Source organism: Pseudopodoces humilis, chromosome 10 (genome assembly GCF_049639895.1).
Source record: "Pseudopodoces humilis isolate 2021_Gansu_Grassland_sample_001 chromosome 10, ASM4963989v1, whole genome shotgun sequence".
Lineage (NCBI taxonomy): Eukaryota > Metazoa > Chordata > Aves > Passeriformes > Paridae > Pseudopodoces > Pseudopodoces humilis.
In genome coordinates this window covers 26513255-26541231 of record NC_142209.1, presented here as the reverse complement: position 1 = coordinate 26541231, position 27977 = coordinate 26513255, and the positions used below count along the sequence as shown (strand labels likewise).

At 41.3% G+C, this 27977-nt stretch overlaps 3 protein-coding genes and 1 long non-coding RNA gene across 11 annotated transcripts in view; 3 read left to right on the top strand and 1 right to left on the bottom strand.

Annotated features, from left to right (window-relative positions):
* Positions 1 to 6262, top strand: part of LRP8 (LDL receptor related protein 8) — a 176702-nt gene extending 170440 nt beyond the window's left edge. For both annotated transcript variants that reach the window (XM_005521175.3, XM_005521174.3), the window contains one exon: positions 412 to 6262. In XM_005521175.3, the coding sequence (XP_005521232.1) occupies positions 412 to 450 (39 nt within the window). In that variant the 3' untranslated portion in view covers positions 451 to 6262. The remainder of the gene's footprint in view (positions 1 to 411) is intronic.
* LOC106628093 (uncharacterized) lies at positions 5309 to 21125 on the bottom strand. 2 transcript variants are annotated; one of them, XR_001331356.2, is made up of 3 exons: positions 21052 to 21125; positions 7845 to 8279; positions 5309 to 5470 (listed from the first exon to the last, which is right to left on the bottom strand). It is a non-coding gene; the product is annotated as an uncharacterized LOC106628093 (long non-coding RNA). The 2 variants fall into 2 exon arrangements; XR_015773322.1 differs by lacking the exon at positions 21052 to 21125 and adding an exon at positions 8601 to 8799.
* MAGOH (mago homolog, exon junction complex subunit) lies at positions 16608 to 19026 on the top strand. Of its 2 annotated transcripts, none has more exons than XM_014250764.2 (5): positions 16608 to 17011; positions 17241 to 17299; positions 17728 to 17838; positions 18086 to 18168; positions 18761 to 19026. In XM_014250764.2, the coding sequence occupies exons 1-5, from the start codon at positions 16897 to 16899 to the stop codon at positions 18858 to 18860; spliced, it is 468 nt and encodes a 155-aa protein (XP_014106239.1). In that variant the 5' UTR covers positions 16608 to 16896; the 3' UTR covers positions 18861 to 19026. The 2 variants fall into 2 exon arrangements, with proteins under 2 accessions (XP_014106239.1, XP_005521230.1); XM_005521173.3 differs by having other exon boundaries at positions 16882 to 17105.
* Positions 19845 to 26222, top strand: CZIB (CXXC motif containing zinc binding protein). 5 transcript variants are annotated; one of them, XM_005521172.3, is made up of 8 exons: positions 19845 to 19994; positions 20165 to 20248; positions 20333 to 20389; positions 21123 to 21204; positions 22314 to 22345; positions 22777 to 22854; positions 25080 to 25145; positions 25902 to 26222. In XM_005521172.3, the coding sequence occupies exons 1-8, from the start codon at positions 19989 to 19991 to the stop codon at positions 25977 to 25979; spliced, it is 483 nt and encodes a 160-aa protein (XP_005521229.2). In that variant the 5' UTR covers positions 19845 to 19988; the 3' UTR covers positions 25980 to 26222. The 5 variants fall into 5 exon arrangements, with proteins under 5 accessions (XP_005521229.2, XP_087916331.1, XP_087916332.1 ...); XM_088060205.1 differs by lacking the exon at positions 20333 to 20389; XM_088060206.1 differs by lacking the exon at positions 25080 to 25145.
* The last annotated feature ends 1755 nt before the right edge of the window (positions 26223 to 27977 follow it).

The window sequence follows — 27977 nt, the reverse complement described above, 5'->3', positions numbered from 1 at the left end:
CAAGGAGAAGTGAATGAGGTTCTGTTAGAAGTTAAGGAAAAGGATCCTCCATCAGAGCAGCATCCCTGGGGAGAGGAGCACTGGCAATTTTCTTCTGAGTGTAGGCAATACAGCCCCTGTAGGCAGGCAGGTGGGTGGATAATGTCCTCTGTCATTTAAAAGTCCCACACAAGATCACACTGGAGAAACTGCCATCCCTTACAAGGAATTTTATCCAACATACATGGGCAGGAAACTTCCCAGCACTCTTCAGTAACACTTGAGCAAGTGACCTTATTTGGGGAGGGAAAAAATCACTATCTAGAATGGACTTGTCACCAGTACAGCAGGGATAACCATGAGAGTTCTAACAGGAAATACAAGCTAGCACCAGTATCACAGCTCACAAAGGTATGTTTTTTTCCTCCCCAGCGTGTAGCATTAAGCTTAGAAGATGATGGATTGCCATGAGGATGAAGATGCTGCTCCCATCATCTGAACACTGAACAAATCTGCTTTGGACCACAGAACCTGCTTCCTCTTTTTGATCGTTATTTATGTTGCAGAAGGGTAACCACAAAGTTATAATGAACTGCAAACATCCAAAGGATGTGAGAGTTTTGTATGTATAATCTTTTATACACATTTTAACTTGTTGCACTACCCATTTGTGATAGTGAATAAGCAACAGCTGAGCTACTAACTCAATGTACATAACCAGCCAGGCTGAAGGTTCAGTAGCTATTGCTTTATTTTAAGACTATATTTATAGATATTTTGTAAATATGTTGAATATGCTTTGTGGCTATCCATCAACATAAGTAAAATAAATTCTGTACAGGCAGTTTAGAAATATTTATTAACAAAATCTGGATTATAAACTCTGTTCTGTAAATATGGTAGAGGAGTGAGAGTATTTATTTTTTGTATGTTTGGCTTGCTGTGCATAGATTATCTGTGTATATATCTATCTGGACAAGATAGATATATAGGCATATATATATATACATATATATAAAAATATATACATATATTTTAAAACTACTAGCCTACATTTATGAAAATTAGGGATAATTGAGTTTTTACAGGATGTTTGAGAAGTTTGCTTTGAAATCTAAAGATACTATGTAAGAAAGAGCTGTAGTGTAAGATAGCTGACCAGTGAAGCACTCCATAACAAACAGCTCCTGATTCCCATCCTGGCTCTTAAGGGCTGCTTTTACATTTTCCAGTCTATCCATGAAGAATCCATGCAGTGCATTTAACTGGAGAGCTATTGCCTACAGCATTTCAGTCAGGAGAAACTCCTACAGCACCCAGGGTTTTTGTGTTGTATTGTTGCTTTTTTACAGCTTGGTTTTTGTTCATTTGTTTCTAAATGTAAATCTAAATGTTTTCCAGCACTCTCAAGTGAGTGCTTGCCCTGGTTTTTCGGGAAAAATAACAAACAAAAGTCACTTCCTTACTTCCTTGCCTTTGTCCCCTGTTCATGCTGACAAAAAAATCTAAGCTTAGGAGCTGCTGTGGCACGCGCAGAACTCTTCCACAGTCCTTCCCATGGCAAGCTGCCCACGGCAGGGCTCCAGCAGCACAGCACAATGGGCAAGGAAGCCAGAGCAGGTTAAAAACACCCAGCCTTTCCAGTGTCTATGGCTGGGTCATCCTGCACCTGGCAGGAAAAACACTTTGTTTTTCTTATCTTGTTCTGGGAATTCTGTGAGAAGTGAGCTTACCTCCCACTGCATAATGGACTGGTACCTCCCTGAACTGTACCAAATCCCAGAGAAATCTTCCTCATGTTTTTATGTCAGTCCAAGCTTTTGTATTTGAGTAGAAGAAACTCAGGCTGAGTAGGTTTGGATTTTTTTTCCTTTTGTCTTCCTTTATTTTAGAATAAATTTACAGAGTAATGTGAGCTGGAAGCTGATTCTTGACTAAGAGAAGGAAAAAATTATGTAAAGCCCTGGTATGCATTACAGACATTATACATACTCTCAAATGCCTCATGGCCTGCACAGTCAATACAGAATTAATCAAGCATCCTTCTATTCTAAATTTTAGATTTTAAGGCAGTGACAAAATGAGATATCCCATTGTTTTAAGGTATGAAGCTCTTTCTACAAATCCATGCACTGTGTGCATGAAGAAAAAAGCTGAGAAAGGCTGTGTGTGATAACACTGTAACTAACAGACGAATGTACATATATATGAAAGTTCTACAGTTTTGATACTTTTTTAAGAACACACAAACCAACCTGTACAAACCATGTGTAAAAGACTGCAGGTTTTTTCAAACCATTGTAAATGAACTCAACATGCAGTGCTGATTTCAACCTTTACAGATTTATAACTACTGAGAATCAAACACCAAATTTGTTTTTTAAGAAATTAATTATTTTAAATAATGGTTCAGATTGGTAGGGTGATATTTAACATCGTAATAATTTCTGCTCTGTCTTGTCATACTGAAGTTCTGTTAGAGTAAGTTCTTGCTTGGTGCCTTTTGTGTTTCAGTTCTTTCCTTCCAGACAAAAGGCCCAGGGAGGGGCGGGGGGCTCTGTGTAACACTTGCTGTACTGGAAACCAAATGATCACGTTTGTAAAACAGTGCACTGTTTCTATAGAAAGATTAAATTTTTTTATCTGGGATTACTGAACTGATTTCTTCATGGTGTCTGAAACGGGACTGTATCATACTTTGGTCTGAGTTTTCCCTAATTCTTTATTGCCCAAATCCAGAGTGGGATGTGGGAGCAGTGCTGCGTAAGGATGGTGCAATATTCAAAACAGCGCTTTGTTCTGAATTGTCTTTTTCTGACACGTTGATTTTGGTCATCTGAAAATCACATGGAAAACAGCACCAGTTTCATTTCCTCGAGCTGAATAATTCCATCAGTGATGCAGCCAAGTAAAACTTCCTGTTTTTTGTTGTACACCAGTCCTTACCCAGCGTGAGAAAATGTCCCAGAACTGAACAGTGCTCACTACACAACTGGTGGGGTTTTTAACCTGAACTGGCACATGCTGGACTATTCAACAGCTAATTGTGAATGACTCAGTTTCTTCCTCAAGCTTTTGGTAAAACATCTACAGAAGCTGCAGAACTCCTTAGAGCCACACTTACACCCTCCTCTTGAAAAAAAAAAGACAGAAATACTGCTATTTCTGGAATCTCAAGAGGCAGGCTCAACTTCTTTTCTTTTAACCATACAAACATTCCCTCTCATGGAAATGAAGGCAGAAGAAGGTTCTCAAAGTATGACAGTAGTTCTGGCTGGACACATAAGTGACTCAGCACTAACAGTTAGCTTGCTCTCTCTTCCCTGTCTCTTGAAAAAAGGAAATCCTGGATAATACAATATAATACAACCTTTCCCCATCCCATGTTGTTCAAAGTCCTTGGAAGCAGTGCAATTACTGAAATTCTCTTTCAGTCAATTCTTGGTACCAAAGGAAGCAGCCAAGCAAGTAAAACTTTTCAGGCAAAGAATTATTACCAAACTAATATGGACTGATGTACTGGTAAATATCAGTGGTTTAGTTTTCTATATAACTGGAAATAGGTTTTTCTTACTTCAAAACATTCTTCCTTTTCATTTAACTATTTTGGCAAACTAATATGGTAACAAAGAGAAAAAGTGAAACAACAAAATTCTCTCCAGGTCTAAACAGCAAAGACAGCACAAAAAACTGAAAGACCCTCATAAGAAAGTCCCAAACGTACCTGGGCGTTAAGATGTGTGCTAGCTTTGCATTAATTAATATTTAATAAAAAAGAAAATCTGCCTACAGAAATTATTTTTCTGAAAAAAGCTACTCAGAGCTTCTTTTGTGCCTAGAAAAACTAATAGCTAATTTTAAGAACTGACAACTGATTAAACTATTTAGAAGTTAGATCTGTCTCTGTGAGATCTATATTTTAAAAACAAATAAGTCTAATGTGAAAAAAGACATTCAGTGTTCTGGTAAATTTTAAAAGGTTTAATAAAAAAGACAATAGGAGACAAAGACAATAAAGCAGAGGGTTAAAACGGCTGGGTGCTCGGCATTCTGCCAAGAGCACCCCTGCTGCTTTGGAAACATCCTTTATATTCCGTTTCTATTGCATCAACTTGATGCTTATTCACAGACTTTATGCATATTCAAACTTTTCTATTAACTAATTTATATTTTCCAGGTGCTGTTTAGCACGGCCACTTCCTGGGTCACCTTTTTAAAGCATGTGTGTTTCTTGGCTTGTGGTTTTAATCCTCTTCTTACCGCCTTTTAATTTGAGCTTGGCTCCTCCTTTCCACAGACAGCGAGTGTTGATAAACAGCAGGGTCCCCATCATCTGTTCACTGAATGTTATCCTAACTAAGCAGGCAGTTCAAACGTACTATATCGACAATTACAGCAAAGCCATTTTAGCATTAGGGCATTCATCTTAATACTTTCCAAAAGCCAGTATTATACTATGTATCTGTAACACTAAGAAAGCTTTCTTTTGGCTTCTGGCCTTGAACAGGTAACTGGGGGCTGGCCTGGCGGGGCCGGGGCGCTGCTGCGGCGCTCGCTCTTTTCGGGAGCCCGCAGGGTTGTGTTCGGGAAGAGTGGCCGGGGACCCTTCCCCAGATCCTTCCCAGCGGGGCCGAGCTCTTTTCGGGAGCCCGCAGGGTTGTGTTCGGGAAGAGTGGCCGGGGACCCTTCCCCAGGTCCTTCCCAGCGGGGCCGAGCTCTTTTCGGGAGCCCGCAGGGTTGTGTTCGGGAAGAGTGGCCGGGGACCCTTCCCCAGGTCCTTCCCAGCGGGGCCGAGCTCTTTCCGGCCGTGCTGTTTCCAGCAGCGCCGCCGCCGCTGGGCTCGCCGGAAACTGCCGGGCGGGGAGGACAAGCCATCGGCCTGCCCAGCTCCAGCGATCCCTGCTGCTCCAAAAACCGAAACCACTGCAGTATGCCTCCCAAAACAACTACATTTTTAAACTATTTATGCGTTATTTGTGCAAATTTAAATTAATCGGTATTGTCCCCAGAAGGTGGCCTGTATGCCTCGCAGGGCTGAACGTGGATTTCTCATCCCAACTTCCGGAAGAACTCGACAAGCACCAGTCCAGGCCGAGTTCTGAGCTTTTACAGGAGGGCAGTAATGCTAACCTGTATCTGCACCAGCAAGCAGAATGAGAATTAACATGCTTTTAAAAATGATACTCTTTTTTTCACATTATTTGCAGCATTCAAATCTCCATGTACCTCAGTGGGAGAACACTCCGTACGGGATTAGCCGCAGCTGCCTGCTAAATTCCCCACACATCAAGGAAATCACTGTAATCTTGTCAGTGGTGATAAGGCAGTACCTTAGTGGGGAGCTGAAGCTGTGTCAGTGAAACAAGCAAATCTCCCAGATAGTTCAGTAGGCCCCTGCCTGGCTCCAAGGACGATGTACACAGGATTGCACAAGGCTGGACTGATAATTTTGTCTTCACATCAGTTCAGTTCTTCAGCCCTTGCCTCAAGGCTACAAAGTCAGGTGAAAGAGGAGAGATTTTACCTACAGTTCTTGGCCAAGTACAACTGAAGCCACATAGCAAAGACAATCCACATTACCCTGTTCAGGACTTTATCTGCTGAGTCTACCAATCAAAGAATCAATTAGTTCCAACTGCAGTAATTTATTTTCATGCATATATTCCCCCACTGGGACTCAGCTAAAAGCACACACATTAATTTAATTCAAGCCATTACACATAAAAGATGACGGAAAGCCTTACAACCAAACATTCAAGAAAAATCCCTGAATCTACATACTTTACTATTAAGGCACAGACCTAAGTAAATTCTAAGCAAAGAGAGCACCTTGAAATGAAAAATAAACAATATTTGGAAGATAATATTTACATCTAAGTTTCATAGAGAGAAATTCTCTTACAAAAGCTAAAGTTGGCTTCTAGACTTCCTGTAATGAAAAGCCAACTCAAAATGATTGGAAATTGGCATTGGTTTTAGCAATATCTGAAATGGGTGTCACATTAAAAGCCTTACCTCATGAACTGACTTCGTATTACTTTGACCCTAAAGGCATCAGTGGCAACAGAAGTTATGAAGAAGTTAAAACTTTCTCAATTACATCAGTGGCTGGCAGCCTGCAGAGGAGCAAGTTAGCAGAATCTCTTGCTACAGAGGTCTTTGCAGCAAAGGCCAAATTAAAACTTTTTTTTTTGCCCTTTTGGACTTCAGCTGACACGTGCTCCATTCCAGTGCAGTGAGGCATCAACTTTCCAAACTACATCTCTCCTTGTTTGTTCCTTTTTTTTTTTTTAAAGGTGATTTAAGAATTTTCCATACAGACCCTAATAATAAAAACCTACTTTGTCTCCTGCAGACTAAAGGACAAAAACAAGGGCTTGGCTCAATCCCCAAGGACAGTTACAGTTGTTCCTTTGCCTTGGCTATGGCTATGCCCAGGACATAAATAAGCAGTGATGCTTTAATCATTTAAGCAGTGATTATTTAATCATTAAATAATCATTTTATGATCATTTAATCATAAATAAGCAGATGCTTTACAACTCACATGCACAACCACCAAATAAAGAACATTTTGGTATTTTCTTCAGTCATGTTGTCAGTTTACAGAAGCTCTTAGAACTACAATATTTGCTGCACAGAGAGGTTGTAGCTTCTCCATCCCCAGAAGCATTCAAGGCCAAGTTGGAATATCCTAGTCTAGTGGAAGACATCACTGCCATGGCCGGAGGTTGGAACTAGATGATCTTAAAGGTCCTTTCCAATCCAAACCATCCTAGGATTCCGTGAATATTTAAGGCACCAAGATGATTAAACTAGAGAACATATGATATTCAAAGTATGATCACTGGCCTAGAATAGACTCTAAGTAATGCAAATATACACAGATAGGGATGCACCCCAAGCCAAATTTATACACAACCAAAGACACGGGCCATCTGCAGACCTAGATAAATTAATTGAGAAGCTGTGACAGGACCATATGATAAGGGTGTGTTGTTTGTAACACATTACTCTGGACTTTCAGCTACACTATGCCTGGAATTAGCCACAGTTATGGTTTCCCATAGCAACAGGATATACAGGACAAATCACACAGGGAAACCCAGCTGAACAGGAGCTGTACTTCCCAGGGTGAGCCAAGACAGGTGTTCCCTTGGAAATCAGGAAAGTGAAGCATGGCTCCTCTACGCGTATCTGCAATACTTCTTGAATTTAGTCAAAATGTACCCCTTTCATAGCAGCTGGCATTTTTCCACTCCCACACTGCTTCAGACCTTGCAGAGAAGCCTGGTGAACCCAAAGAAGGATGGACTAAACCCACTCAACTTTCAAACACCTGCTCACACCTTGGCCAAAACACAAACGAACATCAACATTTACACTTATGTATTAATGTGATGCAGAATTATCTCCCTCTTCCCTCAGGGACCTGTGTGCCATTTGTGTGACCTACACAGGCAGGCTACAAAGAGTACCATTTAATCCTAAATACTGGAGCAGCACCTTCTAATTAGCAGGTATACAGAAGCCTTTTCATTTCAATGAGTCACTTCAAGGCAAAAATCCTAATGAAGACAACATAATTTGTACTGTCAATAGTTATCAGTGCTATGAGGGCTCCAGAAGACTGTGAGCTTTTATTTAATGTCTCCCTTTTAGAGCACACTCTAACTTTGCCCTGGTTTAGGGCAAATTTGGGAGAAAACCTCCGAATAGAATCGTTCTAAAATGCACATTTAAGCGGCCCCTCCCCCAACTGGTTCCCAGAAAGATTTCCTTGCAGAAAAGTGGAAAAAAACTGCTCATTTAACAAGTAAAGTATCTACAAGCATAAAAAAAAAAAAATAAAAAATAATACTAACAATAAAACCTCTCGCTGTTGGAAGAGATGGCAAATTCAGAAAGTCCTTGCCGTGGGCTGCAGCTCAGTCTCTTCTCGGTCCCTCCGGCGCTGCAAAGTGCCGAGGCCCAGGCCCCGCTGAGCCACAGGTGGGAGCTCCCAGGGTTGTCTGGGTTTGCAGTCCAGAGCAGGCTTGGAAAGATCCAAGGAAAAAGGAAAACACCGTCCGGGGAATTTCTCAGCCAGCTAAACAATAACTAAACGCTGTGTCCGTGCTGCAGACAGCACAGGCCGGAGCGGGGCGGGGTGAGCGCTGTTTCTCAAAACAAACCGCGGCTTCTTTTGTCCCTCCCCTTCGCTCCGGAGCCGCTTTGAAACGTGCAGAATTCAATATCCAGCAGAAACAGAACGGACCATTGGGGATACGAACAGCAGAAAGTCAGCCCAGGATAACCTCCTTTAAAAGAACAAAGCCAAAGAGGAATAACCTTCAGGTGCTCCTGCAGGGCAGGAGTCCACAGCCATACATTATTTTGATTACCATTCCCTCATTTGAGAAAAATCAGCAAAGCGCTATCAGAATATTTATGTCATCAGACCAAATGAATCTCCAACAAGATTTGAAATTATATTCAATAGTATTAACTACTGCATTTTTGAGACTGTAGAGAGTACTTCTTGTTTTTGGGGGGGCTACAGGGACTCCATATTTTCCAAATCAAGCAGTAACTTTGCTGGGTTACACTGATTTTCCACAATACCAGTTTTGCCTACTTACCCCCACCTCTGCAGCAGCAGCCTCCAGAATCTCCTCAGTAAATGCTGATCAAAGTACAAAATTTGTATCCGGGGAGGGTGAGATGAATTGCTAAGGAAGGAACATGAAATGGGAATGATCCGAGAACAATGGCAATTAGAAACTAAGAGCAGCTGGGCTGGAACTGTGGGAGGCTGATGGCCCCAGCTGAAACTTATTCAGATTTGTTAATCCTCTAAAAGGAGGAATTTTAACCTCCAAGTACATACACACAGGTGCTACTGACAAGAAACAGAACAACTGTAAAGAAAAAGTACAGAGGATAACTTTTTAGATGTGAATACATGTCAGCCTTTGGCACCTGATCATTAGTACCAGCACTTAGTATAAAGCAAAAATATTTGGCAGTTTGAAAATTGTGTTCACATATAATTACTGTGCTGGCATTCACTACATTCAACCAGAGGAGCAAAGAACTGCGTGGTAATTTCTGATAAAAAGGCAACTCCACCTTCTTTGCACTACTGTGACAACACAGGAAGACAAAGATGATTCATTTCTTTTCTACCACCAAATTTAAGCCTTTCCTCATTGACACTCATTTATCTTAAGACTTGTGATTGGATGAGCACATTGAAGTAAATCTTTTTCAGTTCTTCTCTGACCACCTCAAAGACTGCTGGAGCAGAACTGAAGGCAGAGAAGTCAGTGATGAGCTGGCTGTAAAGAAAATACGATTTCCTCAGCAGAAGAGCCACATAATACTTTTCCCATTAGACCTCCATATTTTAAAATATTTTCATCTTTCTTTCTTTAATCTTTCTTTCTTACTCAGTCATTGTACTGAGTAAATTTCTTACTCAGTCATTCTACTGACACTTCATTTTGAAACAGAATGCAATTCACTCCCCTAAAATAAAAATACTAAAGTGGGTATCTCTTCAAGCTCCTGAATACTGAACAAAACCTGAAAAAAATCTGTATGAACCTAAATGTCTTATCAGGCTAGCACATCCAAGACAGTCATGTTTCTATAACCCTAATGGAAAACTGCTCAGAATATTCACAGAGTTCTCATGGAGATAAAAGTGAACTTTGCTTTATTTCTATCTTTAGCACACTCTTATAGGGTCCTACAGGGTTCACACGGCTTAACAAGTTACTATTGGCTAATACATTTTGTTTATCATTCCTTTTCTTGTACACAACATCACTGTTTTTGTTCATTCTCATTGCTCCAGGAAAGTTCCAAGGACGCTGTCTTTGGAATTGTCTGGGTTGAAAGCTGGGTTGTGCAGACAGGCTTTGACTAAAATATCATGCCCTTGCTCTGTTAAAATGTTTTCCTACATAACCCAAATAAGACGGATACAATCCTATGCAGGCACCTTTGATATACCAGACTGCAGGACAAACCACCCAGCTGCAGCTGAGTTCACTTGGGACAAGTGAAGTTAGGGGGAAAATAAAGAAAAAAATGCAAGAAAAGAAATTCATCCTCAGCAGAAATAATGCAGTTTTAATGGACCATGGAATATCAGACACCCAGCAAGAAAATGACCTTTTCTTTGGTACTGAAATAACAAAGCAGAACACAAATGCTGATAAACCAACTTCATCTTTACAAAATCAATTTATGTGAGAAAAAGGAACAAAATCCATGACCTTTTCTTTACTGTTAAATAAACCAAATCCATTCAACTGAAGTTTTCTTTCTGAACATAAGTTATTGCCTGACCTTTCTTATTCCACTGCAGGATGCAATGTGATTGGGTGTTTTAAGTGATGTAAGCTCTTTTGTTCTTCCTAAATCAGAGGTTTGTGTCAGAGAGGAAACTGCACACAACTTCCCCAACCCCAAGAGAGATTCTGTAGGTACCATCTGAGAGATCTGTGACATGGCCCTAAAACCAGGGGCAAGGACCACACAGGCAGGGGCTGGAATTGGAGTGGATATTTCAGCTGGAATTTGACTGCCCATCCAAACCAGCCCTGTGTCTCCACAGCATCCTGCAACACACAAGTGTCAGCTCATGACCTGCACAATGAAGATGATTAAAAGTGATAATCTAATAAAAGTCAATGGAATATTTCATCTAGTATATCAACACCAACATTCTGTACAGAATACTGACATAATTTTGTATGCTAGTCTCAAAGAATCAGAAGCACAAAACACATTATCTGAAATTAATCTTTTCTGTGATGAGTTCTTGATAATTTTCTGGATTCTCTACACAAACTGTTTTAAAACACCATTAAATAAAAACATAATGTAAATAAATGATAATTACATAATAAATGTAATGACAGTCTAAACATAATTTTATGTGTAATTTTCTCTTGTGGAAGCAATGCCCAAGTAATGTTCAATAGATGGATGCTGCTGCCTGGGATAATGGCAAAATAGGTTTATTCACTGAAAACAGAAATGTGCTATTATTTCCAATCCTTTTAATCCCAAGAGCCATCTGTGGCCAAGGCCTTTTTTCGACACAGAAGATGTCAAAAATTTTTCCATGTGGAAATAAATAAAAATATATACATTAATTCCTGAAGCTGACATCTACCACTGTCAAAGTGCTGTCAATAAGGAACTGCTTGTGCATCATCCCATGGTTTGACAGGATGAATTTACAGCCACAGTAATCCTGACTGACTGGAAATCAGGAATAATTCCTTGAGAGAGACAAATCACTTTATTTTGAGAAATAACTCCCTGCCTTCTGGAAAGAGATTAGTGTATTACAGCCAGTTATCATCCTTTTCATCTTGGTTGTTCCCATTCTCTTATTTTTTTTACTTTTAAATCACTGAAAAATTGCCAGTGATGTGAACATGGAACAAAACCAATGTGATGGCTCCTAGAGGCAGGAGAGCTTTTATGCACAGCAAAACAAAATCTTGAAAAAGATGACCAAGAACTCTCTAGAACATCAAGACTTAGAATTGTATCTCCTGGCTGCAGAATAATAATGCTGAAAACCCAGAATCTGGGATTATTTGGCTTCACACAGTATGGAAGGGACAGCTTTCTGCCAAAAACCCCAGAGAAGAGGTGGAGACTAAATGTTGGTACACTCAGAGCTGAACAATAGTGAGTATTAGTGAGCAATGAGGATCTGTGACACTGCCAATTTCAGGGCCTGCTCATCTATTGCTTCTAAGAGCTGTGAGACCCCTAATAAAAGCCATGGGGTACTGTGGAAAGGTACATTTACTGATAAAGCAAGCTTTTTCTGGATAAAGAAAAAAAAAAGATTGCCATGGCAACCCTGGCTGAATTCAGCACATCACCTGTGCATGACTTCAATCTATCTGCAAGGGCTCTCTTGAAAGCTGAGGGTTTGCTTCTCGCTTGGGATCCCTCAAAATTGGACCAGGTTTTAAAAAGTAAGGATTGCACAGGAAATGGATGGGACTCCTGCATCCACCAGATCAAAGCCTGCTCAAAGGCAAAATTATCTGTGTAAAAGGAAAACAATGTACTTTTCTTGACAAAGTTTTCAAATGATTGTGAGGATTGGAGAGTCTGATGGATGCAGGGGACAAGCTAGGCTGGAAGTCTTCTGTGAGAAGGCAGATACACCTGAGGTGTTTCCCTTTTTTGCTAATGAAGCTTTATGCTTGGATTTCCTGACCTACTACACCAGTTTCTTTCTTTATAGAATAAGGGAAAAGAAAAAACTCAGTTATGGAAGAACGAGTGTTTTAGAGATGATGACAAGCATGAGAAAAAAAAATGAAATGCAAAACCAGTTAAAAAGTACACAGATAAAAATGTTATAAATAAATAAAATTCCATGTAACTTTTGTCCAAGTGTAACAGAGAACACAAGGCCCACTTAGAGCAGCATAAGCATGCCTAAAGGTAAAATCTAAAAGCTTCAGTTATAAAAACACTGCCCCAGGTTTGACCTCTGTAAAGCCTGTGAAATTCTGGTGTGTCAGGTTCTGCCAGAGCTTGGATTTAAAAAACAAACAAACAAACAAACTTGGTAAAGCATTTCAAATAAAAGGAAAAAAATAGAACAACATTTATCGAAGATAAAGCAAGGCCAAATGGAAGCAAAGAAAAGTTTCTTTGTAGCCCTTGTCTGAAGTATCTTCTCGAGCAGCTCAGCACAACCAGGATGTCCTTCCAATCAGGGAGGTAAAATATCCAATTCCTTTGCTTACTTCCACATTTATAGAGACATAACCCACCTCTATAAGAAGGCCATGGGCTGAAGGCTTAATAAATACCTGCGCTCACTCCCTGCCACCAGGGAAACCTTTGAAGAGTTTGGCAGATTTGTTTAAATAAAATGAGTTTACACAAAAATACATGACTGGAGTACAGCACTTGGCTAATGTTGAAATGAAGTGCCTGAAACATAAAATACCTCTTTCTTATGTAGTTCTTGGGGAACTACTTAGAGGACAATTCACAAAAGCTAATTTCAGTCTAAATGTGTAGATTCTTCCTCAGAAGCAACCACTGGAGACAAACTCCCCCATGGAGTTTGAAGTGAGAATTAACACACATCTATTTTTAAATAAAAGAAAATCCTATTTTGTGTAAGTTCAAGACACAGTTCAACCATGAAAAATATATAAACCATTTAAATAAGTCATATATGTTTTCTTAAATTATTTGTGGCAATAAATTCTAAAGAGTTGGATTCATCAGTACTGGACCCCAGATATTCTTCTCAGTTCTCATACACCACTGCACCCCAACTTCTAGCCTTGCCAAACACAGCAGATTCAGATGGGGGCTGACTTTTTAAACGAGAAAGTCAATTACATTATAAACTTGCATTTGACATAAAAACAACCTGTAGAAAAAACAGGGAATCAATATCAATGAAAACTAAAAAGCTTCCCTAAAACTCACACAAATATTCACATGGGAGAGCCGACCTTGTCTGAGGGCAGGGGGATGAACAACAATGACAGACCCTTCCAGTCCTGCTTTCTATTAATTTCCACAAATCTTTCTCATTTTCAGGCACTCATTTACACACAGGAGTCTATGCTAGGCTTAGGATTTGGTTCTTCTAATACAGAAAATACACCAAATTTTTCAGGGCCTGCCTGAAAAAGTTCTCTCACTCATGAGTGAGAACTGCCTTGAAAGCAAATAAGGTTTTTTCAATCATTAACCAGCCCAAGCATTAATCAGCCCTGTGAGGAGGGCAAACCTCAGGTCAGACTAAAAAGGTTGTCTGACTTGCCGCCAAAACAATGTTCATTCTTAGAGAGGTGTATTTTTAAACGAGTAGATGAACCTCATCCATATTGAAATTTCAAAATACAAACTCTCCTAAATAGTGCACTAAAATGCAAAGCTAAGGGTTAACACAGCACCTCCCAGTTTGTCTCTCAGCAGCCACACTGCTGACTCATAATGATACTCATTAACACAATCCATTATAGGGATTTTTTAAACTTTTGGAGATTATATTGTCTTAACTTTCCTTGGCAAAAGTAATTTCTGTGATACGGGAATCAGTAAGAATTAAAGCCTCTGCAGATACAAGGAAAAAGAGCTGTGTAAAATTCTCTGTGTTTAATTTCAAAAGTTACAGACATGGAAAAATATCAGGAAACAACCTGACTTATTTGCAATCTCTGAAAAAAATTCTGTCACCCAGCTCTCCAAAGCATTCAATATTTCTAGTGAAGAAAAAAAAAAACCTAGCAGAAATACAACTATTTCAAGAAACAATCACAAATCTTGCAATCTCAAAACTAAGTTAAATTATGGATCCAAAGAAGGTTGATTCATTCAAGCCATCTGCTCTTTTACTGACATGAGAAAAACCCCAAATAAATAGAAATATTCAGAGCATGATTATCTGATTTTTCCCATTTTTCCAAGCCCCAAGTATACCTGGGTCAGGTCAGATACCTAGGTCAGAAGAGAAAATAATGTAAATGTTGCTCTTCTTCAAAACAAACAACAACAGAAAAAAAAACCTAACCCAAACCTATTATAAACCTGTACCAGTATCAAGATTCCATATGCACATTGTTACATTACAATCCTTCTACAATATGTAAAATAATGCTAAAAATGTGTGTTTATAGAGATGTTTTCTTCAGAGGCAGAACAACCACTGTTTATACATGTTTTTAAGCAGAATTAAAAGAACTACAGTTCATGTATTTATGCCTTTCACATATACATACTTAAGCCAATACATTCAAGCATAGCATGTTTGGGATTGTAAATGTGTCAAGATAACCCAAACAACACTGGCAGCAATTCTTCACCAATTGTACCACCATCAAACATGCCATTTATTTTACTTGGACAAAAAAACCTAATATACACACAGCAAAAGATCATGTTTATCTCACCTATAGTATTCATTTATCATAAAATATGTTACAATTAATATAGAGAACTCAAAGGCAAATGACACCTCCAGAAGAAATTAAAATGCAGATTCTTGGGATAACTCCTGTGACAGTTTGCTCTTCCTTCCAACACAATAATTTAAATAAATTTACATTAAGCACTGATATTCCTGAAAAGGCTGATAAACAATTTAGACAATTACAGTGGAGTAATTCTCTCACAAAAAATCCCTAAACCTCCAAACCTGGGGACAAACCAGACAGTACTTTGTATGACCTTTAGACTGAATAACCAAGTTCACAAAATATGCAGGGTAATAATTCTGCCAAAAAATCCTTCAATCTGGTATAAATACAAATGTTACATTTTTTAAGGTTATGTTTTCATTTCTTTGCAGTACCTGCAGATGTTATAAAGCAACAGGCTGGCTATTTCTGCATCAGTAGGAGTCTTCTACTGAAGGGACAAATTTTAGACATTTTATAGAATGGACATTCCTAAAGAATGCAGAAGATAACTGAGAATATTCAAGGACAAGGATGAGAAAAACAATGAATAAGAGTAAATATTGCCTGACTTAGCCTTACTGTAACTCTAAGGAAAGCAGAGAGAGCTCCTGCAATGAGATGTGAGGCAGCACCACCTAAATTAAATCACATTCATCAGTGCAAACCCATTTCCACCACCACCACAGTACAAAACACCCTCCTGCATTCCGTGTCCTCAATAAAAAACATCCCGTCTAGTGATGAGCAGGAGAGATACCCTGTTTCTGAATTTTTCTTGCAGAAGGAAATATTTTTTAAAAGGAAAATCTCTGGCTATCTCCTTTCAGCAATTCCCGAAACAGAAAAGGGCAGGATTTACCCTCAAGCCACCAGCAGTGAGGGATCTCAACACACTGGTCCCACAACTGCTTCAGAAGCCAAAAAATGTGTACTTGTAGCTCATTTTGCTTAAAATAATAAACACGCGGTTTTTATATCAGGAAAAGCTTTTGGATTAACTCCTCTGGGGCAATCTGCCATGGCCACGGTCATCAGGAAATGCCTGTGGTATTACTCTCTATGGTGGCAAGCTGCCTGGTCACCTCCTGTCTGCAACTCGTTCAGCACCAACTTCGTACTTTGTGAATGGCCCAGTTATTAAAGCACTGGGCTGGTAATGCTAAGGTTATGCGTTCGATCCGTATCTAAGCTCCCTAACTATAACATAAACCTTATTCTTCTGCTGGGCCGCTCCTAACTCGGAAGGAATGCAGCACACCGAAGGGAGTGTATTGAGTACTACCAGAAGCACTCTTGTCATCATCAGTGCTCACCACAAAGGACTGCTTACACCCTCTAATTCTTTAGCGGAACCAGTTAGACTGGTCATGCACAATCAACGAGCTATGCCTGGAAGGCAGCTTATACCGCGTGAATCGTCGTCGAGTCTGGGGCTCTGGCCAACCGAGGGCGGGAAACGCTAAGGAATAAAGCAAATGGTCTGGGACTCTGCCAACTTAGTACCAGGAACTTCTGGGGAGTTTCTGAGGCAGGAAACATGCGGAGCCAAGAACTTTAGTTTGAGAGCTCGGGAGGCAGGAGCAGCCAGCCCGGGATCTCGAGGGACAGGAGTAGCCCGGGAGCTGGGGGGGACCAGGACCAGAGCAGCCCAGGATCTCGGGAGGCAGGAGCAGCTCCGGAGTCCTGAGGCAGGAGCTCCCCCGGGATCTCGGGAGGCAGAGAAGCTCCGGAGTCCTGAGGCAGGAGCTACCCCGGGATCTCGGGAGGCAGGACTAGCTCCGGAGTCCTGAGGCAGGAGCAGCCCCGGGAGCTAGGGGGACAGGAGTAGCTCAGGAGGCAGGAGAAGCTCCGGAGCTCGGGAAGCAGCAGCACCTCCCGATTCGTCACTTGACCCCGCCTTGCGTTGCTTTGAGCTCGTTTACAAAGATCCTGCCTCGATTCCTCCCTCCAATCCTGTAAAATGTCTGTGAGGCCTGCTCTCTCTACTCTAGAGAGCGCCGCCCAGCGCCGATTCCGCTGTTACCGACGGTTACCCAATTCCTGCACGCCGAGACAGACAAGGAGCCATATTGGAGGTGCTCATGGCTAATGATTTCTATTTACGCTACTATGTGGGACACAAGGGGAAATTTGGACACGAGTTCCTTGAGTTCGAATTCCGGCCCGACGGTGAGAGAGGGACAGGGACGGGGACGGGGCCGGGGCCGGGGCCGGGGCCGGGGGAGGTGGGGCGCGTTCCCGGAGGGTTGGCTACCGAGTCTGGGTACGCCCGGCATGGGTTAATGTCTGCCGTTGTCCTCACAGGGAAACTGCGGTACGCTAACAACAGCAACTACAAGAACGATGTGATGATTCGAAAGGAGGTGAAGGCGCAGTGCGGCTGAGGGCGTTTGTGCACGGATTGTAGCAAAATGGACTCCAGACAGAATAATCAGGAGTGCATAGTCGGCGAGAATAAAACTGCAGACAAACCACCAGTCAAAGAGAGCGCGGACGTAGCAAGGGGACTGACTTAGTGGGAGCAGCAGCAAAGGGCAGCGCTCGGGGCTGGGTTTCGTTGCTACAGCGTTGTGGACAATATTTATACATAATACAATATTTATATACATTATATATATTATACGTATATGTAGTATATATATTATTGTGTATACCATATGTATTTTTATATTATATATAATGTTTTCTATTTTTTATATTGTATTTATATATGTTATCTATAGTGTATTATGTTATATATTATTATATATTATAGTAATATTAATATTTATTGCTCTGCTGGAATGTTCAGGCTTACGTGCACAAGAGTGTGATGGAGGAGCTGAAGAGGATAATTGATGACAGTGAAATCACAAAAGAAGATGATGCTTTGTGGCCTCCTCCTGATAGAGTGGGCCGACAGGTAGGGTGCACAGTGTCTCTTCTAATTGCTCTTTAATTTTTTTATATTAGCTCCTTGGAAGCATAACTGAACTTTTTCTTCAGGGCAGTATTGTTTCCAGTTGAAAGGGAAACAAATACTGCTTTAATACCTGAGAAGTGCCTCAGTCGCAGTGTAGTTCTAGTGTAGTGCAGTCCATCACAGTACTAAAGTATTTCTCTAACTGGTACCATGAAGCACTGAGTTCCTATAACCTTTTATTTTTCAGGAGCTCGAGATAGTAATTGGTGACGAGCACATCTCTTTTACCACATCAAAAATCGGTTCCCTCATTGATGTAAATCAGTCCAAGTATGTACTCTGCTTTTTATGCTGTCCTTGTTTCTATGTTTATCAATCTGTATTAGAATTTCCAGATTACATGTATTTTAAAATTTCAAAGTATGCGCCAACTCCTTGGGGCACCAGTGTGTTGCTGCCTTGAGGCTATTTTAAGTAATCTGTCCTGCTTCAGGTCATTTTAAGTAACCCGGCGTTAAATTCTCAAAGTCGATGAGAGCAGACTTTTCTGTAGGAACCCTGTTACATACAGAGTCTGAGCTGCCTGTTTCTACCAATTCCTAGGGAGACTCAAGATACCTGCATTTCACCTAAGCTGAAAAGATTGACTGTTTGGGGAGGGGGTAAAATCCCAAGTGCTGTTGATAATTGCTTTCATAATAAAAATGCATATTTTATAAAGATTTCATAGGTTCATAGTTGGAGTACAGAATATTTAATCAATCAGTGTAGAATAACAAATCTGTTAATGTCTAAGATGACATCTAAAAAGTCCTTATATAGGCTTTGGGGTTTTTTAATATATTAATTCTGTAACCTATTCTCTTAAGAGCATCAGTCTCAAATTTTTTTCCCCCTTTCTTACTTCTGTTGTGCACTGCAGAGATCCAGAAGGCTTGAGAGTGTTCTATTACCTGGTCCAGGATCTTAAGTGTCTTGTCTTCAGTCTGATTGGACTCCACTTCAAGATTAAGCCGATTTAAATCAGACGAACAGAAGTTTGCATTGCAGTGTTTGTAGTAGTAATGTGAAGATCCTTTTCCAGTTCTTTACAGTTTCTGAAATTTTTTTGTATTTTAATTTTTTTTGATTGTTGTTGTTACAAACTGTTAATGAACTAATAAAACAGGTGAGATTTGTGTTTTTAAACTGTGGTGGGAGACTGACTTTTAACACTTTTATAACAGTGCATTCAGAGTTTCCCATCTTTTGTACAGTTCAGTAGAGAAGGTAATTTCTTTGGCTCTGCAATTAAACTTCCGCTGTTAAGAGCTGCACTTTCTGCTTCCTAGACAATACCAGCAATACCCGCAGTGCACAGCACTAGAGCAAGGTTTGAAGCTTGGCTCTGAAATGAAACTTCAGCTGGCTATAAAGGCAAGACTTCGTTACTATTTTGAGCTGCATATTCTGTTGTCCAAATAACAGTATAACAAGGGCACAGCAGTAGAAAAAGGAATGAAGCTTGGCTCTGAAATTAAACTTTTGCCAGATGTCAAGGCAAACTTTTGTTACTATCCCAAGCTGGGTATTCTGACAAATTCTGACTCTGCACAGGATAACTGGTTTCAGCAGTCACTGATCCCCTTTATCCCAGCCTGGGCTTACTTGCTTGCCTCCAGAGTAAACAAGCCACCTGGCAGCCATCCAGGATCTTCACTTTTCGTCCCGTTCAGTTTCAGAGAAGCTGAAGAGCAACCTACAATGTATTTAGTTCAGTTCTAGACTAGCAGATCTGTTGTGTGGCATTAGTTTAAAGACTTTGAGGGGAGCCCCTCAGGCCCTGAGGGTGGACCCCATGGCAGTGCTGCCAAACTGCGCTTTTGCTTTCTCTTAACACATCTGTGTTGTCTGAGAAAACGCTGTGATTAAAAAAAAAAACCAAAAATTGCCCGTTTTTAATTGACATGTAATGTTGAAAACGCCGGTGCCTACCGCTACCCTTCCCCACAGACACCGCCCGCCGTTCCGCGTGGAGGGGCAGTGGCGGCCGCCATATCGGCTGAGGGCAGACGCGGTTTCGCGCCGGCTCGGCCGGGTAGGGCGCGCGGAGCGGCCATCTTGAGGACACGGCTGCGGGGAGCAGGGAATTCCACAGACTCCGCGCGGCCATGGGGGTAGGTGAGAGCTTTGGCCGGTGCCCTGCGGGCCTTGGGGATAGGTGAGAGCTTTGGCCGGTGCCCCGCGGGCCATGGGGGTAGAGGGGAGCTTTGGCCGGAGCCCTGCGTGAGGGTAGGGGGGAGGCGGGCCGGCCGGGGCTGACGGCGCTCCGCCGCTTGCCTTGCAGAGGATCGGGCTGCAGCTCCGCGCCACGCTGGAGAACATCACCCGGCTGCGGGCCGAGGGCCAGGACTTCCGATGGTACCTCAAGGTGCGGGGCCGCGGGGCCGGGAGCGGGAGCGGCGCAAATCCCTGATTATTGACAACTTTCAACCTTCCGATTTGTGTTCTCCAGCTGAAATGTGGGAACTGCGGTGAAGTCTCTGAGAAGTGGCAGTACCTGCGGCTGATGGTACGTGTGCCCCTCATAACCTACCTCTGAGCAAAAATGAGCACACAAACCTGCCTCTTACATATGTATCCGCATGAAGAATGTGACAGCTTACTCTCTAGATGAGATCGTTTTTCAATAGCAATATGCATGTAGAAAATTGTCGTGTTCCATATTAAAATAAATATTTGGAGACTGTTATTGGCAATGATGACCGTTGGTAACAAAGTATTACATCTGTTTTTAAAAACACTTTTCTGTAAATATTTAAAAGGAAATTTTGAGGTGGTATCAAAATAAGGTTATGCCTGTAGCATAGTTCTCTGATGCTGATGGAATCTTTTTGGAGTAGGTTAGGTAAATCAAGATGATGTAAGCATGCTAAATCAGCATTTGGAAGCTGAAGAAGCAGGATAAAATTTTTTAGGGATACTTGTCTATTCTTAACAATAATCATCCTTTTTTGTAGCATACACTGAATGGTAAGAATGTTTTTTGAAGAATTAGCAGAGCATGCTTATATGGTTAAGACAAAAGTATCTATTATTCCCTATTTAAAATCTAGAACAGAATTACTCTGATAATTGCAGCTTGTTGAGTTATTAATATCTGTAGTTAAAAGGAATAGCTGCCTTGTTGCAGTATTTTAAAAAAGCTAAAGATCATTGTAAAAACTACCTCACCTTTGCAGAGGTTTCCAGTGGCTCAGCTGAAGTGGTTAAAAATGTCTTGCATTTCTTGTCTTGCATTTTAGGACAGTGCTCCCCTGAAAGGAGGCCGAGGAAGCGCCACAATGGTGCAGAAGTGCAAGCTGTGCTCCAGGGAGAACTCCATTGGTATGTGCTTGTGAATTGACCAGGCAGCATCCTTTTACAGTTTATCTTTTAGTCCACATTTGTGCTTTGTTTGTAAAGAGCTTTCACCAGGGATTTCTTCGCTTGTACACGGGTGCTTGAGTGTACAGGCACATTCTCACACATTTTCTTTGGGGTTGACATCACCAGAGCCACAGGAAATGACAGGCACATTCTGGACATCATGTTCAGGGAGACAGCAAGGCCTCCTGGTGAGTTCAGGCTTCTGCATGAACAAAACTCATCTGTATTGTTACTTTACAAAAGCACGCAGATCTTTTTGGCATTGGTACGGAAAAATGGTGCAGTGTAAATTTCTCAGGAGAAGGGAGAAAAATTGAATTTTACCTTTTGAAGACCAGCTGCAGGAAATGCTTGCTGATTTTGTTTCTTTTGCTTTGTGTAAGGAAACTGCTGTGAAAGAAGATCCTAGTGCTTGCTTTGTGCTGAATAAAATGGAAGACATAATGCCACTGTCCTGGTTTAGGGCAAATTTGGGAGAAAACCTCTGAATGGGGCCCCTCCCCCAACTGGTTCCCAGAAAGATTTCCTTGGAGAAAAGTGGAAAAAGCTGCTCATTTAACAAGCAAAGTATCTACAAGCATAAAAAAATAATAATATTAACAATAAAACCTCTCGCTGTTGGAAGAGATGGCAAATTCAGAAAGTCCTTGCCGTGGGCTGCAGCTCAGTCTCTTCTCGGTCCTGCAGCGAGGCCCAGGCCCCGCTGAGCCACAGGTGGGAGCTCCCAGGGTTGTCTGGGTTTGCAGTCCAGAGCAGGCTTGGAAAGATCCAAGGAAAAAGGAAAACACCAGGGAATTTCTCTGTCTCAGCTAGCTAAAAACTGAAAGCAAAGGAGCGCTGTCCGTTGTCTGACCACGCTGCAGACAGCACAGGCCAGAGCAAACACTGTTTCTCAAAACAAACTGCGTGTTTGTTTTTCCCTCCCCTTGCGCTTGCCTTGCGCTCCCTTAAAGGTACAGAACTTAATATCCAGCATAAACAGAATGGACAGTTGGGGATGCAAGCATCACAGAGGTCAGCCCAGGACAGCCACTCACTTGTATACTTTTTGTTTTGTTTTGTTTTAGATATTTTAAGTCAGACAATCAAGCCTTACAATGTAAGTTTGTTTCCTCTTCTATGTAATGAGTGAAAGATAAACAAGCATTAACAGTATTTGGATATTCTGCTTTATCATCCTCCTTCAAGAACACAAAAAGCTGGTATTGTCCCTGGACAGAAATTGTCTGCTAGACTCCTGCACAGTCTCAAGTGTAGAATAATCTGATACATTTCAAAGGCCAAAACAGAACTGTATCACCCAAATTAGACATGATTGTATAACACCCCTCTAGGTTTCCTGTTTAAGGCTTCCTCATGGCAGATTAAGAAATTCTAGTTAGTGACCACCTGTGAAATGAGCCCTAGGATTTTGCTGTCACCTGGGGCATCAGAGATGACAATGCTGCCTTTAAAGCAGTCCATTCCTAGACTAATGCTTGTCACTATCTCTATTAGACAGAAACTAATGGTTTTTTAACTCAATTACAGGCTGAAGACAGCGAGAAATTCAAAACAATTGTGGAGTTTGAATGCCGAGGTCTGGAACCAGTTGACTTTCAACCACAGGTGAGTTCTTATTTGTGATTTGTTTCTGTTTTTAAAAGCACTTCTACTAGAGTGATAAAATACACATTATTTGAAATGCTTCTGGAACATCTTAGAACTTCCCAGATTCCCATCCTTCCACAGTTCCTTGTTTTAGTTCATTTGACTCAAGAAAAAAAAACAAACCAAAAACTTGCAAACAGCTAACCCAAACAACTGGTATTCTCTGCCAGTAAAATCTAGAACTTATCACACCTTGGACTTGTACTCAAACCGCCTCACAGGTGACTCAGTGTTAATCTGAATTCATCTGAGATCTTCACTGCTTGGGTTATTGCAAAAGAGAATCTTTGCCAAAGGGAAAGTGCAGCCTTAGATGAAGCACCACTTGCTCCTTGGTGCATTGTGGAGCTCATCAAGCTCAGGTTATGAATACACTTCAGTGTGTGTCCTCTAAAAAACAAACAGATTTTCTGTGGAGTTGACATCACCACAGCCACCAGAAATGGAACACTGGCATTTTTCCATTTGTTGCTTGAGTAGACAAAGCCTGAAGATTTCTGGCAGTTACAGGCTGGTGCAGAGCTCTGTACCTCAAGGTTCAGTGTTGAAGGATTTTCCACGGCCCATCTGCAGTGACTCATCTCTTATGCATGGTCATGTTCTATGGCACTTAACTCCCTGCTATATTTAACCTATTATTCCAGTCGGATTAGGTGTAAATAGACTGACAAATATAAACCAGTTTTATCCTTCTCTCAGTCTAAGATTCTGTGCTAAGAAATAGCCCCAAAAAAGCCAGTCCTACAACGAATTTGATATAAATAGAATCCCCACTGCAGCATGCCACAGGATGTCTTCATTTAAAGTGAAGTCCATCTTTTTGATGAATGGTTATTCTTTTATTCCAGAACAATTACTAGTTTATTCCTGCTTGAAAGCTTTGCAGCCAGACTTATACTTGCAAAAAAAATCTATGGGAAGACTATCCTTTGTTTCTCTGATATAAACCCTCATTTTACACCTAGTGCAGAAGTTTGCAATTGCAGTCACACGGCTGGTGAATGGCTACAGGTGGCAAAAGCAGGGCTTCTTTCATTTTTCTGGTGTTTGTTCTATACTCAGCTCAGTTTTGGCCCATGATGCTGATCTTCCTCTCCACCCCAGCAGTTCCCTTGACAAGGGCTTCTGATAGTTATGGAAAGGCCACTGTGCCCTGCCGATGCCTCTCCTGCTGTTAGATTTGTTAGATCTGCCACATTCTGGTTTATTTAACTCACAAGTGCTTAACCTTTCAAACCTCAAATATTTCAAAGTCATATGGCTTACTTTACATATTCTTACAGCTAAATGTCTGACTGGCACTAGTGGGAATTTTCTTTGTCCAAAATGCATGTGTAGATCCCTTGCAGAAAACCACGAAGAAGCTACCTTTTATTTTTATCCACTTGTTAATAAAATTTTGTAGTTAGAAACGGCAATGTAAGAAACCTTCCTGCATGCTACAGAAGAGGCTGGGATTTTTAAATGTAAATCTTATGTACAGCTTGGTAACTGTGAACTCAAAAATGAGAGAGCTCTTCCTATAGAAGATAAACCAGAGCACCTTCCTAGAGCTGTCCTTTCTTCACTCTTTAAAAATGGCAGCAGTGATGACAGTGAAGAACTGTCCCCTGTGAAATGCTTGTTCAGGATACTAATCTGTTCACTCAGCCAGCTGATCCTCCTTACACATAAAGCTTGCTTGTCACTTGTGTACCTAAATCCAATACAAGCTGTTCCTTCTCTAGAGTGTCTTGGATTCTGACAGTATTCAAGCTCGAACTCCTAACTTTTTTCCACATTTTCTATTACTTTCCTTGCAGTGTATTATGAAGCTATTATGCCTGTGTGGACTCTGAACACAAAGCTATTGCTAGTAATTGGATGCTTCTACATAAACTTAGAAACTAAGGTTTAACATTATTTAGAATAGTTGGAATTTTTTTTTTTCTGGGAAAAATAGAAGAGCAGTGTTCCCTCATTTTATTCTAGTTGCTTGGATTGAGTTTTCCCAATGCACAGGCAGAATCACAACCTTATACTGGCCTTAACTAGGAAAGAGCTTGCCCATTCTTTCTACCTAATTTAAAAGAAATACAATACATTTTTATGCTGGGTTATTTTGTTTAAATGTTTCAATGATCATATTTATTATTTTGTCATTACAACATAATTTAAAAAACTTTCTGCAAATGTGTTTGCAGGCAGGATTTGCTGCTGAAGGTGCAGAATCTGGCACACCTTTCAATGATATAAACTTGTTAGAAAAGGTATGTTGTCTTAGTTTCTTTAGCAAAACTACTTATCTAGCTTGCTTTCCCCACATCACTAGTCCAAAATATACACCCTAGACTGGTTTTGCCTGTAGCCACAGGAAGGCCAAGCTGGAGAGAGGAACTGAACCAATATGAACAACCAGCATTACTAACAGTGTTGTTTTAGAAGTATGGATTTGTTAACTTACCAGCTGACAAAGAATTGAGTCACACAGGAATTCCAGAGAACAAGAACCTGGAGTAATAACCTGGGGTTATTAAAGTGGCAAGTTGATTTTTCTAGGAAGATCCCTGCCCATTGTCCTGTGCACAGAGAGGTTAAAAAGATCGACACTGTTCTTCAAAGCTCAGGATAATGACACCAGCATTGCAAAATCTTCCTTGGCTGTGAGCAGGAATCTCAAGGTCAAATCTGTTCCCTGGTATCCTACTTGGCAGGGATCTGCTTGTCTGCTTACCCACCTGACTGGGGTATTGTAAATCCTTTCACCTGCCATGGCTGCTGCTTGTCCACTACAGGCTGGGGACTACATAAGAAAATAAACCCCAGCTATATGTGTATATATAAACACTGAGACTGAAGCTCATTTAATTTCAGGTTGGTGCTCTTGCTACTCTCACTTGTTAAAATTTAACTTTTTACAGGTATCTAAGACTCAAACTTTGAGTAATGTTTTATTCCAGTTTGAATTCCAGTCTGTGTGCATTCTGTCCCCTGTGACTAACACTGTGAAATCTTATTTCCTACAGGATTGGAATGACTATGATGAAAAAACAAAGGAATCTGTTGGAATCTATGAAGTTACCCATAAATTTGTAAAATGCTGAAGTTCTTACCCCTAACAAATTATGACATGGTTATTGATGGAGGAGCTATAAACATCAGATACGCAGCTTCCTTGGAGTTACCTTTTTACATGGCTGCACTTCAGAAATGGAAACCTAAGTTCACAGAATCATTAAGGTTGGAAGAGATCTCCAAGATCGAGTTCAACCTTTGACCAACATCACTGAGTTGTACTTTCTGTCCCCAGCATGCCCTAATAAAGTATTTCCCATGGAGCACTTGGAGATGGCCTCAGTACAAACTGAAAATAGTACATATTGACTGAACTGTGCCATGTTCTTAATGCTGTGGGGTTTTGGAATTACAAGGTTGTGGTGGACTATAGCTTGGCTAATGGATACAGTAACTACTTACACAATTTACAGCCTTACAGGTTTTAATAGTTGGTCACCAGGAAGTAGCCACGTTTGATTCTCTAACATAAGCAAATAAAGTCTTCCCACTCAGCCGCTCCTATCATGAGGAAATGGCTACAAGCATTAGTAAAGGCACTGTGTTAATTGTTCAAGGGAACAGCTACACCTTTAAGCAGCTTTCTGTCACTTCAGGTAAAGACTGAGGTGAGTTTTCTGAGAACACTTCTAAGCTTGACTGCTGCTGACAGTTACAGTTAGAATCCTCTGAAAAGCAAGTTATCTTTCCAAGTATGTCATTAATGAGGTCATTACCTCATTTTTAGCTGAAGACAAACTTCGTACTCCTTAGTGAGTGCACTCGCAATCTGGCCAGCTGTTCTCATGCTTCAAAACAAAACAAAAAACCCCACCAAACCAACCAAAAAAGAAAAAAAAAAAGGCCAGCCAATCTTGAGTGAATTTTATTCAGACTTTTGGTCTGATTATTGTTTCCTGATATGTCAGTTCCTGCATCTTCCCAAATTATCACCTTTTTTTGTTTAAATGAACAAAAACAATCATGCTAAGTTTTAAAGTCAGTTTTTTAAACACTGCTTTTCAGCGGAAAACTGGAACAGCACATTACAGGAGCAAAGCCTTCAGACTTGCATATGACAACCCTGCCTCTCCCCTGCTAGCACTTTTATTTCGTGCTTCCAGGACAGGATATTGCTTACACTTACTGTGCTAAATTAAAAAGACCCTGGGAGAACCTGGAAGCTGAGATACTCAAAGGAAGAGCAAAGGCAAGTAGTTTCTGAGCCTCTGAACCTGATCTGTCATGTCCAACCAATGTGCTCAGACTTTCCTGTTCTGCTGACACATTTGATTGTTTGGGCCAGTGGGGCATGAGCTGCATTAGTTTTACAGAGCTCACAGAAGCCAGCACCACTGTGCAATTCAGCTCCACAGAAAGACTCGGCCTCCCAGAAGAGAAAGACTGGAAATCAAGAGGGTAAAAGGCAGGAATTCGAGGTCTGCATACCAGGCAGAGTGCAAAATGCTTGCAGCAGTTTTCTTTCCAACCTTGTAAGAAACGAGTTATTGATAAAGGGTCTACCCCATGCTGTATGATTTAGTGTTGGGGGTTGGGGTGTCCTTCCTTTAGTTCCTTCTCACCTATGGAATTTTTTGCCCATTAGTTGCAGGGAAAACTGATGGCTGGTACTTGTTGGGTGCTTGAGAAGCAGAGTTTGGCTGGGCCCAGGGGGGAAGCGGGGCAGGGGATGGGGAGGGCAGGGGCAGCTGGGGGCTGGCTGGTTTCTTGGGCTGGACGGTGACACTGTCTTGGAGCTGTTGTTGGTTGGAGAAGGGAATTTGCCATCAGTGAGACAGAGCTGCTGCTGCTGCTTCTTCCTTCGTCTGTGTGCCTCGCACCCCCTGTCCTGCTGGGCAGTGCCAGTGCCAGGCACCACCACAGAGCTTCTGATCCACCTCATCCCCCGGCCCGGGATCTCAGCTCACCCCTGCTGTTCCAGCTGAGTGTTCCTCAGAGCCCTGCAGGAGCACCGGGACTGCCCGCCCGAGGGGTTTGTGAAGCAAAGCCTCTCCTCCATCCCTTCCCATCTCGGCCGAGAAGGCTGT

Excerpts from the sequence above, each read along its gene's own strand:
- MAGOH (XM_014250764.2), top strand. The coding sequence starts at position 16,897 with ATGTCTGTGAGGCCTGCTCTCTCTACTCTAGAGAGCGCCGCCCAGCGC. Across the intron at positions 17,300-17,727 it reads ATGTGATGATTCGAAAGGAG|GCTTACGTGCACAAGAGTGT; the intron begins GTGAAGGCGCAG and ends TGGAATGTTCAG. Across the intron at positions 17,839-18,085 it reads CTGATAGAGTGGGCCGACAG|GAGCTCGAGATAGTAATTGG; the intron begins GTAGGGTGCACA and ends TTTATTTTTCAG.
- CZIB (XM_005521172.3), top strand. Across the intron at positions 21,205-22,313 it reads CTCCAGGGAGAACTCCATTG|ATATTTTAAGTCAGACAATC; the intron begins GTATGTGCTTGT and ends GTTTTGTTTTAG. Across the intron at positions 25,146-25,901 it reads ATATAAACTTGTTAGAAAAG|GATTGGAATGACTATGATGA; the intron begins GTATGTTGTCTT and ends TATTTCCTACAG.